The 13,651-nt window shown below is 41.1% G+C and overlaps 1 protein-coding gene across 9 annotated transcripts in view; it reads right to left on the bottom strand.

The window, feature by feature from the left end:
• The window catches only part of ablim2 (actin binding LIM protein family, member 2), a 65,144-nt gene that overhangs the window by 41,627 nt on the left and 9,866 nt on the right, over positions 1-13,651 (bottom strand). For all 9 annotated transcript variants that reach the window (XM_089122086.1, XM_039661360.2, XM_089122087.1 and 6 more), the window contains exon 2: positions 3,635-3,790. In XM_089122086.1, coding sequence (XP_088978212.1) covers positions 3,635-3,790 — 156 coding nt within the window. The remainder of the gene's footprint in view (positions 1-3,634; positions 3,791-13,651) is intronic.

Here is a 13,651-nt window from a genome sequence, read left to right as displayed (position 1 = left end):
AGCAAATATTCATTATGCAGATGCATCCTGCCTATCTATTTTACAGATACTCAATGATATTTGAATTATTCTCCGGTGCCCATAATCCATATGACAGATGGGATTAGAGTACGTGTTCACACCAAATCCAATGAAAATGTCAGATAATGCACCCATGGTCTCAATGCACCATTGTTGAGCTATTAGTGATAGATTATGAATAAAAAGGCTAAATTTCCCTGATGAGCACTTCTAAAGGGGGAACTAAATAAAAAGCGTGTCATTTATTAATTCTGTTGAATCCTTCTGGATCTGAAGAGTTGTTATATAAGGTCAGTTGCAATGGGAAAATGCTTGAAACAAGAATGTGCTCTGACACAAACACATTGTGCTCTGTCCTTGAGAATGACACAATTTAATTTTGTGTATTAAATCAGTCTGGCATGATTTAATTTAGCTGTGAAATATGTACTTGGAAGTTTCAACTAAAACAGCAATGACATGAAAACTAAACAAAACAAATCAAAACCCAGGTACAGATTCAAGATAAAACAAAAGCTAAATTATGCCAGCCAGTGTGTGTGATATGAATTCAACATCACTGTACATAGAAACCTACATTATAATCGATATATTTTTTAATTACATGTGACCATGCCCATGCATACTATTATAAATACGTATAGGCCTACAGTATGTGGAAGCATATCACTTGCCAAGGCAAGTACACACTTATAAATAAATATATGAGGCTCTTCATGTTTCAGATGTTGAAATCCGGTGCTGTCAGGATAGAGCAAAGAAAAGCAACACTGTCTGCCTCGATAAAAAAGAAGAAGAAAAAGGAAACTTTTAGGTTCGGGAAATGACAGATTTTCTAAGAATTCAAATCAAATGAATTCAACGCTTTCCCCAGATGAGGTATCAGGATTCAAGATTTTACTGTGATGTATGTGCGCATGTGGATAGTTGGCATGTGTGTATCTGTGTGTTGATAGTAAAAGAAAAATCACTAGGGTGTTCATGCAAACAAAAGGCAGCTGTATTAGGGTGTTTTCAGTAGGGTGTAGGTCACACACACACACAACCACATATATTTTAAGAGGTCTTAAAAAATACTGGTATTTGATACGCACTGCTTTATTACTATTCAGTGAGAGCATGTTTTGAACAGATTTCTCTCTCCAGTTACATGCAAAATTCGAAATTATATTTACATAAAAATGATACACTAAAGGGTAGTTTATGTCCATAATCCTATCTATTAAAAATACGTTTCCTATCCATTCAAGCCTGCCAAGAAAGACTGCATTTACTTTTTATACAGTATATGAGTATTCTGATTAAATAACATATTTGAATGTTTGAGCTCACATGTTTGGAACGAGTGTTGGGCGTGCTCAGTCCAGCCTTTATGGAGCAATGAAATCCCCACTGCGCAGAATAGCATTATCATGTTGTCATGGTGTGCATGAAACAAATACAGGCAGTTTTATGATAACTGAAATCCCCCACATGTCTCTGTCCTTCTCCAGACCTCCATATGAAGGCTCCAAAACATCTTGGAATGACGCAATATCATCTGGTTTGTCGGATGTTTTACATAACAAATGAGTTGAAGTTGGTGTGACAGCAAACTGAGTGCTAGAATGACACACATTTAAACACACTTCCTATAAAAACAACACCCACCCATATAACCAGTGTTCCTAGAATGACTCTTATAATACATTATACAACTGATGATGCATTATATTTGGTAAGGCCCCGTCCACACTACTGCGCTTTCCTTTAAAAACGGAGACCTTTTTCTACGTTTGCACCTCCCGTCCAGACTAAAACCGAAAAAACGAAGACCTAAAACGGAGAAGTTTAAAACGCTGCAATCTCCGGAGGGCGTTTTAGCGAAGATGGGACAAAATGGAGGACTTTAGAAACGATGACGCAGAGGCTCACGCTCGGCTCTATGATTGAGTGTCATCAGTCATGACGTGTCCTTCCCTGATTCGTCAGCCACCCATCACATGACCCGTTTCCTGTTTACACCGGCACGCGCATGCCCAGTGTTGGTGAATGGTCACGTGATCCGCGTTTTCAGTCGTTTTAATGTGAATGGAAATCAATTCTAATACGCAGATAAAACGCTGGTGTGTAAATTCATGCACCGAACTGTGGCACCCGTACCGTTTCAGTTCAATACGAATACACGTACCGTTCCACCCCTAATCACGACGCATACGCAGGAGACGGACAATACTGAACCGGCATTCTGACATATAACCCGGAAGCGCTGCAATGTGTTTACAACATGAACAGCATCGGAGATTGACACAGAAGAGAAGAAATTGATGAATAAAATCAATATTTTTGGTGGGATTTTCACACAAAAAGTATTCTCGTTGCTTCATAAGTGGTTGAACCACTGTAATCACATGGACTATTTTAACCATGTCTTTACTACCTTTCTGGGACTTGAAAGTAGAGGGTCAGAAAGCTCTCGGATTTCATCAAAAAAAATCTACATTTGTGTTCTAAAGATGAAAGCAGGTCTTACGGGTTTGGAACAGCATGATGGTGAGTAATTAATGACAGAAATTTCAATTTTGGGTGAACTAACCCTTTAAAAAGCCCCTATCATGGATTTTTTAAATGACTGTTCATATGGTGTGGAATAAGGGAATGAAAACATCCTGCAAAGATTTATATCTGAAAGTGCACCGTATATAAAGTTATTGTCTTTCAAAAGTGAGAGTCGACTCTGAGTCTATGAAATGAATTGTTTTTGAAACGAGTCATTAGCTGTTCCATCGTGACGTAGAGAGGGCATTGGCCGCGCCCAGTTACTGCGCGCACAGACGGAAGTGTAAAATTGAAGTCTACACATTCAAATACTTCATCATAACATCGTGTCGAGAATACGCTGTGTTCTACAATGCAAAGATAGTTCAGCCACTTTGTTTTCATTTACCAGGGACGAGCATTGTGAAGAATCGGTGGCTAATCTGAGTTTTAAAAACTTAAAAATGACAGTTATTTAAAAGACAAAGAGTAATGGGTAAGGCCAAAGAAAAAATTAGAGCATCAACTGTAATTTGACTAGTAGCGTGTAGTAACTGAACTGACTGTCGCTCTGAGGTAAGAATAAATGTGTTAAACTTTATTAAGAAGCTCACATTGTCTGAACCCTGAGGTCACCTAGCAACCACTGTCTGTGTTCACAACATCATCAAGCTGAAAACAGCCGGTGCTGGGAGAAATTGTCTTGCGCATACATAAGCACACATGCAAACACACATGCACTGACAGACAAACCACAGTCGTCCATGTGTTTGGCTTAATTTTAGCTATTTTGGATGAAATCAGATTCCAAACAGATGAAACATAGTCACCTAAATAAACTTCCTCTCTCCTCTATGGTGCTGGTACAGCGCTGTCAGAACAACAGTATATGCCCCACCCTCCCTGTTCATGGAGAATGATTGAGTTTGCTGAAGTGCTGCACAATAAAACACCTGTTATGTTTTTTGTTATTTGTTTTGTGTTCAGGTTCTATTACATGTGCATTCAAAGGGATAAAAGCCCTTATGTAACTGTCTGAAAATTGTCACACAATAACAGAATATAAGAATAGAGTGGGTTGTGACCGATGTGTTACCTTTGCAAACAAAGCACTTGATGTGGAAGTGATTATTTTGCACGCGGAGCACCTCGCCTTTGCAGGGCTTGCCACAGTTTTGACACGGGACGGGGCCGCTCTGCCGCTGTACCTTCTGCTGCTCCAGGGGACTGTGGACAGCCTGCTGGTGAAACGCTGTGGAGACACAATGAGAAAACCGGTTTTATTTCAATATCCTCACATAAAGCACCAACTGACAGGTATAGAAAAGTATAAGACTTATTCAACAGCCCATACTGATCTAACCTGACCGTATTTATCGGAATACTGGGGAAAACATGTCCTTAAATGTCTATGGGGGACATTAGTAAAACTAACAGATATAGTAAGAGTTTTGTGCTAGTATACTATTCCAAATTCAGATAATTGACTAAATTTAAGTTGAAATAGTTGGAAATTTGAAAGGGGTCATGACATTACATCAAACGTGCCTTCACTACACATAAGAAGTCTTTGTACCATTAAAACATCCTGAAAGTTTCATAGCTTAATATGTGGCGGCAGTGACCAGGTGTAGGCCTTTACTTTTGTTTTGTATTTGTTTGTTTTATGATTATTAAAATGTGTTGCACGTTTGCCGGTTACCGCGTCCTCCTTCCCACAACAACATACTGTTGTCTAACAACTGTTGTTAGAGCACTGTCAATTATACAATCTGCTGTCTCAGTAAAAAATAAATGTACCAAATTGACACAACATGCCATTTTTTTTAATGTAAAATCCAAATAGAGGCAAAAAGATATACTGCAGAACCAGGCAGATAGAAAAAAAACTAAATAATAAATAATATATAGAAATACTATTAATACTAGTAGTATTAATAATATGAATTTCAATGAAAATAAATATTGTTAAAAATGTTATTTATACCATGGTTCTTTAAAAGCATGGTTCTTTATTACAAACCGAATAACCCTAATTTGGTACTGTTTAGAACCATTTTTCTTAAGAGTGTACAAGTAATTAACACTCAGCTTTAAAAATAGAGTTGAATCTAGTATAACAGTTAAGGATGAGTTTGCGGTATGGATGACGCCAGTGCTCTGCTCTCCTTTGTGAATTTTTAAGCTGTCGTTTGAGCCTGTTTGGCACCCAATCTTCACACCTACTCCATTACAATGGTGTGTAATCTCAAACAAACACTTTATAATAGTCCAAGACACAGCCAGAGAAAGACCTTCAACCTCTTTTTATTAAAAGGGCGTGGAGCAAAACTGGTTCTGTTGGACATTCTGAAGTAGGATTTTCAAAACAGGTGTTCACTTTGTAAAGTCTAGTATAAGGGATAAAACAGCTAGAGAAATGTGTTATTGCGTGTTCTCAAAGGTGAGAACCTGTATTTGTCCATTAATCATTTTGCACACTTAATAGACTGGCTGGCCCTTTGACACTAATTAGATAAGTACTTTGGGAGGAAACTACAGCAGTTATTTTGACTGCATTTGTCATGTCATGGGGAAAGACAACCCATGTGCCAAGTCTGTGTGACTTGCCATTGGCAAACAATTTTACAATGTGACATATTTCAGTGAAAAGATATCAGAGCAGGACTTTCATCCATTTCATTCATCATACTGTAGAAATTTGTTGGATAACGGAAAGTGGGCACTAAACTCTTTTGTAAAACTTTTTTTTTCTAAAACAATGCCTAAAAATCTATTTAGCTGTTTGTTAACATTATCCAATAGCCTGCATGGCCAATAACAACAGAAGAAAGGGGTAAGTTATTACATAGGTGAGACATTCCTCGAAACTCTCCAACAAGTCAGATGAAGTCCACTGAACCGGCCAGGTTAATTTAAGAATAAGTATTAATCATTTAAAATGGCTGATGACAGAGCAGAAACAGGCTGGTTAATGTGTAAATTCCTTTCACTTGACAGTCATCTTCCAGTTGGCACAGCATTTCATTAATACTTGACGCAAATACGCTCTGTGAACCTCCACTACATCAACATTTATAGATCCTAAGAGAGACTCTTGTGCTGCTGAGCCTCAGAAACAGCACTCTGGAAATGTTTAAAGACCCCTTTAAAGCTAAAGCTATTTCCTGCTTTCACAGATCAGGTAGAGTTGTTAAACAACAGTGGGAATTTACGATAATCCAACACAACAGCAAGCAAGTTGATAGTATATGGTAGTATAATGATTTACATGAATTGATCATTTGAGGTTACAGTCAAATGAACACTGACTGAGTTTTCATAAACAGTTCTACAGGTGTTTAGCAGAAGAAGTTATGTTTTCAATAAAGAAAAGCAAGCATGAAGGCCCGTAAACCATAAAGAGGTCAGTCCATTTAATGAATGCCAGGATCATTCCAGCTTCTACAGGAAAAACAGAGACCCATGAAGATAGGAATGACAAACTTGATTCTCGATCAGAGTAAAATTAAAAATGGTTTTCGTTAATTGAAGTAAAACTTAAATAAAATAAAATATAAATATTAGATGAAAAACTTAAAATGAAAATTAAAAATGTTGCTTGGACAATTAAGTGAAATAAGTTTAAGCTGAAGTACTAAAAGTACTAAAATTACTAAAATTAATACTGAAATAAACATTATTAAAGCTAAATTTATTTTTATTTTTTTTACAAAAGCAAAAAAAAAAAACCTAATATTAAAATGAAAAATGAAAATATAAAAACAAAGCTAATTCATAATATTCATTAATACTAGTAGTTGTAAAATAATGCTAAAATAGCGCTAGGTAAGGCAACAATTTCACACCTTTTTAAAGGGAGTTAAATGTTATGGCAACAAACAGCCAATCAAAAACATCAGCCTATCAAATTTTATATCTTGCACTGCAGCATAACACGAGTTATAAAATAACTTCATTCTTCAAATATGTGCATGCAGAAGCTGTAAGTCATGAGATGAGGTTCACCTTCACATCATTCAGTCCCACTGAAATGTACAAGTTCATGAAATCATATTAAAACGGTCTCAAAGGTTACCTCATTAAACATTCAAGAGCTTTCTACCTCCCAGAACATGGTGTGTTTTAATTTCCGCATTTGAGGAAAATAAGTTAAAGGGATACTCCACTTTTTTTGGAAATAGGCTCATTTTAGCACTCCCGGAGAGTTAAACAGTTGGGTTTTACCGTTTTTGTATGTATTCAGCCGATTTTTTGATATTTAGAAGAATATCAGTAACTAGACAGTTTCTGGTCTCATTGACTTCCATAGTATATTTTTTTCCTACTATGGAAGTCAATGACACCAGAAACTGTCTGGTTACTGATATTCTTCTATATTTCAGAAAATCGGCTGAATGGATTTGAAAACGGTAAAACTCAACTGTTTAACTCTGGGGGAGTGCTAAAATGTGCCTATTTCCAAAAAAAGTGGAGTATCCCTTTAAACATTTTGAATGGTTTCTGAAAACACGAATGATGAAGACGTTGTCGACAAGTAAATTATTTTGAAGAATGTTTTTGTTTTGGTCCAAACAATCGACTTTCATTCTATGTCCACACACAAAGAAACACTCAGACATTTTTCTAAATACTTTCTTCTTTGTTCTGCAGAATAAAGCAAGGGTGCACAATTACTACAGCTTTAAAGTGACGACATCTGTCAAGTGTGAAAAGCCCATTTACTGTATGTGTATAAAGAGGATCATAGTGCCAGCCAGCACAAGACTTCAATAAACAAGCAAACCACATCACAATAAAAGAGAAAACAGTGAATGAATATTATAGGCCTAACCACATCTTCTCTGATGAGAATTCGATAAGTCAGGGTGGATCACTATCCATTTCTCATGAAGTACAGTACAAAAACAACCAGAGTTTTCTAAATCTCAAGATTACTTTCAACCTGAGCCAAAGATCTTTGGTTGAAGGAATACCTAGGCACTATCATATCCTCCTCTTCTGTTGTGCACATCACATGTCATCAAAACCTCTGGAAGCACAACCAGCTAAAGGTCAGCGTAAGGGAGGAGTTTGTTCTACGAGTCCCTAAACACACATACACACACACCATACTTTCACAGACTTGCTCTTTTACACACAGAGAGAGAGTCATCCATCTTTAAGCAGGTTCTCCATAAATAGAGCATCTACTCAACCCGTGGGGATTCCATCATGACCTGCTACATTCTGCTCGAGGTCCATATGCATGGCTTACATGTCTGTGTGTTTGAAGGGCTCGGATTTCCACCGCAGAATCCCTCTGCCACTCACTTAGCCAAAAATAACTCATCGTTTGCCTTATTTGCAAATGTAATTGTGGCTTTTGGGGTTAGATTATACAATAGAAAGCTTTTGAATGCTAGAATTAATATTGCACTGCAGCATAATTTAAATTCCAGTATAGTATGTCTATAGTTAGATCTCCATTCTTCAAAGATCAAACTGTGCATGTCGATCGAAGCTGTTTCCACTAAGTCTTGAAAGGAAGTTCATACTTTCTGCATCATTTTCATCTTATTCACTCCCACTGTACAGGTTCATGAAATCAAATCCCATCTTGACCTCAATATGACCTAATGGTCAAAGATCCATTTTGGTGATTCTTAAATCATCAAAATGTAATGAGTCTAAAATGTCCAAAGGTTATAGGCAGGGCACGTATCCAGACAGCAAGAAAGATATATACAGAGAGAAAAGTGAGACGAGAAATATAGTTAAAGTAAAGAAAAATAGATAAAGATGACAGCAAAGGTAAAATAAAATTAAATCCCTAACAACAGAAATATTGTACAAAACAACAAATGTCATAAAAATAATTCCACAGACAAGTACTGTGCATCATATGCAGCTATACACTCACTTTATATTTAAGTTATTTAACAAATGTCAGACAACTGAGTAAAACCAAGTAGCTCGCTGTGCACTGGTGAGGAAAAATCCAGAATTTGAAGAAGTACCAGCAAAATTTCAAAAGATACTTAAATCTACAATAAACTTAAATCACTAGTTCATTCCTTGCAGCTGTGTGTCTGTGTGTGTGTGTGTGTGTGTGTGTGAGGATGATCCTCTGACATGGCAGGATGATTAAAGGATTTTAAAGCAAATAACAAGCTTTTAAGTATGGAGTGCCCATTTTAACCCAACAAGAGTTAACTCCATTTTAGCAGCTTTCTGCCTGGAAGGACTACAACAGAAACCACGGTAATGGATTTTAAGCACTTAATCTAAGTCAAAAATCAAGATAAACATCCAAGACTTAATTCCACAGATTATATTTGTGCACTTATGTTTATTGATCTCCCAATTTCACAAGGACACATGAAACAAAAGTCTGAGGCACCATTAAATATAGCAAGAATCAAACTTTAGAAATCCAGTTAAAATGTGCAAAGAAAACAACTACCTGTCATATTTCATTTCTCCAGCTTTTTTCCAGAGCTGTTTAGTGAAGAGGCGGAGCAGAGGAAGAGAGTTCAGCACTACGGGTATATCTGCAGCTGCTGAGACTCTTCCAACAGTTATATCATGATTCGGATGTGTTCACCCTTGTGAAAGTGACAGACCTGCCCAGCAGTTAAGAGTAGTTGTTTTGTAATCTCAAAGTGTGCAGTGCCATACTGCATTTCTGTCTCTGTGATGGCCACACACATACATCCTTTTACATGCTGCAAATAGTTATAGACTGATATACTAACATGGCATTGAATTAAACGTTATTTTTGGCCATTTTAGATTATCGGCTTAAACGGATAAGTGTACCTGTTTCTCAGTTACAAAGTCAGCCTTGTCACTGCATGCACAGTTCCTTATTGGACAAAGAAAAGGAAGAAACCTTTTTATTTCGGGTGTGTCATGAACGCATCTCTTGCCAAAATCGGGGCTGACTTGTAACCATCTCAACTCCTATCCAAATCAAATTCATCAATCATTACAACTTGGGGACTGCAGATGGAAACTAGCTTAAGCTAAATCTGGTGCAAAGCATCTTTAATTAATGTTTTTTTTGCACATTATCCCTGTTGAAAATAAATAAATAAATAAATAAATAAATAAGAATTTTTGCACACTGACAATTTTAATGACCTCATTAAAAACCAATGAACTGCCTGCTTTCTTGTATGGATATCATTGTAGTGTCTGACAATAAAAAATAAAACCATGGCTTTAAGACATGCAAACCTCTAATAACAATCAAGTGCTCTTTAATTGCCTCTCAGAAAATAACTGTGTGTCAGCAGAGCATGTCAGTATGTCTTTCCCCTCCCCTATATTCTCTCTCTCTCTCTCTCTCTCTCTCTCACACACACACACACACACACACACACACACACACACACACACACAAGCAAAAACATCTCTAGACTGCTGTCCAAGGAGGACAGATTGCATCTGAGCTCTTGGAGTGCAACAGCATGTCCTTCGCCAAATACATGCATATTCTCTAAGTGGGCTGTTGTTATTGTTATTTTTTTAATAACCCTCTAAATAAACCTAATAAATAAATAAAGTTAGATTGCAAATATATATATATATATTTTTTCAGAGCGTATGTTACATACATGTTGTGTTCTCTGAAGTGGGGTTTATAAATGCATTGAGTTAATGTTCAGTGATGCATAGAGTTTGATTGGGCTGAATCATTTGGTTCTGTCTGAGGAATGGATGGGTTCATCTACTTGGGTCTAGACAGACAGTGTTATGGAAGTAAAGCTGACGATAAGTTGATACTACTCTCGGTGTCAGTGTGGTCATTATCAAACGCAACATTTGGCGACGAGGATGGCTGATATTGCACTGCCACCGCCTGCTCCTTTCCTCGCGCTACCTGGTGAGCCTCCGATTCCCTGGACTCGCTGGTTGCAGTCTTTCGAGACTTTCATCTTGGCAGTGGGGCTGACGGATGTGAGCACAGCCCGCAAAAAGGCGCTGTTACTACACTGCTTGGGAGCTGAGGGTCATCGTGTGCTGGGAACGCTTGAGTCGGGCGCCACAAGCGATTATGACACGGCCGTGGAACTGCTCACCGCACACTTCACGCCTACGCAGAGCGCGCTCTTGCGCCGTTTTCTGTTCCGCCAAAGAAAACAGCTGCCCGGTGAGTCAGTGCAACAGTACGTAGCCAACTTGCGGGGATTGGCCAGCACATGCAAGTTCGGTGCGTTGCAGGACGAAATGATTCGCGACCAGTTAATTGAACATACCAACAATGCAAAAGTACGTGAAACTCTGCTATTAGAACCGGATGATTTATCTCTGCCCCGAGCGATCACGATTGCATTACAAATAGAGAGTGCAGCTGCATGTGCGTCAGCATTGACTAAACAGCAAACAATCACGGACTACCCAGCCCCCTCCCCCATGCCCACATCTATATTACAGCCCAATCAGAACGACGCATCGGCTGCAGCAGATTCCTCTGCAGTTATGCTACTGAGACGCCCGCAGCGGTCTCGGCCACGCCCACAAACACCAGCGTCGCGGCCCTGTGATAATTGTGGATCTTCATCTCATCAGTCTAGAGCGCAGAGCTGCCCAGCTCGTGGTCAAACGTGTCGTAACTGTGGCAAACGCAACCATTTTGCTTCAGTCTGCCGTTCTGCTCCAGCTGAGTCGCCCACTATCATTCACAATGTCTACTCTGGGCCAGTCTCATTTAAAGCATGCTCAGTGCGCCTAAATGATGTGTGTATCCCACTGCTTTTGGATACTGGTGCCAGTGTGTCTCTCTTGAACATGCACACATACGGTTGTTTTTTTGGAGCACTGCCACTGTCGCCACCCTCTGCCTCACTCTGTGGCTATGGCGACTCAAAAATTGACCTAGTGGGTTCCCTGCAAGTGACTGTTGGGTATGGCACCAAATTGGTACCCAGTTTTACCTTCCATGTTGCCCGTCGTGGGGCCAATCTGATGGGTCTGGATTTGTTCTCGGCTCTGGGGTTCTCCCTGGTGGACACAAAGGGAGCTGCGATCCTGACAGTCTCTACGTCTTGGCAACAAAAATGGCCGTCTCTGTTTGAAGGCTTGGGGTGCCTCACTGCTTTTGCCCACCAACCTCTCTTGAACCCGGCTGTTGCACCAGTCATTCAACCACTTCGCCGCATTCCTCTGGCTTTCCGTGATGGTGTCTCAGTTGAACTTAAGCTACTACTGGACTCTGGCATTATCGAACCAGTGGATGCATCGCCCTGGGTCTCAAACCTGGTGGTGGCTCAGAAGAAATCAGGGGCACTACGAGTGTGTGTCGACCTGCGAGCAGTGAATAAGGCAGTGATCCCGGACAAGTTTCCACTCCCTACCTCAGAAGAGCTCACTGCTCAGTTCCATGGCTCAACCGTGTTCTCCAAACTGGACCTCAGACAGGGCTACTTACAAGTGCCCCTCCACCCCAGCAGCAGGAATCTCACAGCCTTCGTGACCCATGAAGGTGTGTTTCGTTACACGCGCATGCCGTTTGGACTTAGCTCCGCCCCCAGCTGCTTTCAAAAAATCATGGTGTCGGTATTGGCTGGTATACCGGGGGTGGCCATATACCTGGACGATGTGGTTATCCATGGGCCTTCTACAGCGAGTCATGACGAACGCCTCAGCAGAGTTTTCGCAGCCCTAGCGGAACACAAACTAACCCTCAATGCTGAAAAATGTGTGTTCTCCTCACCGTCCATTGAGTATGTGGGTTTCCGACTGTCGGCGGATGGCGTCACACCACTTCAGTCAAATGTAGACGCTATACTGGCAATTCCCGAACCCAGCTCAGCTGCACAGGTTGCCTCCTTCTTGGGCATGACGGGTTACTATCTAAAGTTCCTCCCACATTATTCTGCTACCACCGCCCCACTACGGCATCTGCTGCGTAAGGATGAGCCCTGGATATGGTCACAGGCATGCTCTGAGGCGGTACAAGCGCTCAAGGTGCAGCTCACTACAGCTCCAGTGTTGGCTCATTTCGATATATCTAGCCCCACTATGGTGACCTGCGATGCGTCGGCTACAGCCATAGGAGCAGTGCTGTCACAGACTCAGCAGGGCGTCGAGAAGCCCATTGCCTTTGCATCACGGGCCCTCAATCAGACGGAGCAGCGGTACTCGGTGGGGGAACGTGAAGCATTAGCCTGCATCTGGGCTTGCGAGCGGTGGCACTTGTACCTCTATGGCCGCGCTTTCACCCTGAGGACAGATCACCAGGCCCTGACCGCACTGCTTTCTACATCTGGGACAGGCCACAGACCACTGCGACTACACCGCTGGTCCGACCGACTTCGCCAGTATAACTTTGACTTGAAGTTCACCCCAGGCAGAGACAATGTTGTGGCTGATCTTCTGTCCCGCGCTACTCCATCTCACCCTGTCATACACACAACCACCGACACGGACCAGGTGGAACAGGACATTGTTCAGATGTTACACGCACCCCTCCAGGCTGTCGTATCGTTACAAGAACTGAAGAATGCATCGGAACAGGACCCAATTCTCTCTCAGCTCCGTGTCTATATACTGAACGGTTGGCCTCATGAGATATCGGAGGAGCTTGCCGCATTTTCCAGAATAAAGCAGGAGTTGTCCTGCTGGAACGACACCTGTGTGGCACGCGGCCTCTGCACAGTCATCCCCAGCACCCTACGTGCACGGGTCTTGGCAATGGCTCACGAGGGCCACCTTGGTATTGTGAAGCTGAAACAGCGCTGCAGAGACCGGGTTTGGTGGCCGGGGATTGATAAAGACATAGAGGCCCTGGTGAAAGACTGTGCCGCCTGCCTTTTGAGCGGAAAGACAGGTCACCAGGCCCCCCCACCGTTACAACCACTTGCTTGGCCATCACAGCCTTGGGATCACCTGCAGCTGGACATATGTGGTGAGATACAGGGAGTTCCTCATCACCAACGCTTCCTAGTGGTTGTCTATGACCTGCACTCGAAATGGCCTGAGCTTATTGCCACCGGCTCTGTGACCTCTTTGGTCATAATCAACTTTCTGGACTCTCTGTTCTCCCGCTGGGGCCTCCCAAATACTATCACTACGGACAATGGCCCGCAACTGATCTCGGCCGAGTTCACCACATACCTCAAAAACA

This window comes from Pimephales promelas, chromosome 17 (assembly GCF_988280905.1).
Source record: "Pimephales promelas chromosome 17, fPimPro1.hap1.1, whole genome shotgun sequence".
Classification (NCBI taxonomy): Eukaryota; Metazoa; Chordata; class Actinopteri; order Cypriniformes; family Leuciscidae; genus Pimephales; species Pimephales promelas.
Note: the sequence above shows the minus strand (reverse complement) of the source record. Positions and strands in the feature narration are given on the sequence as shown.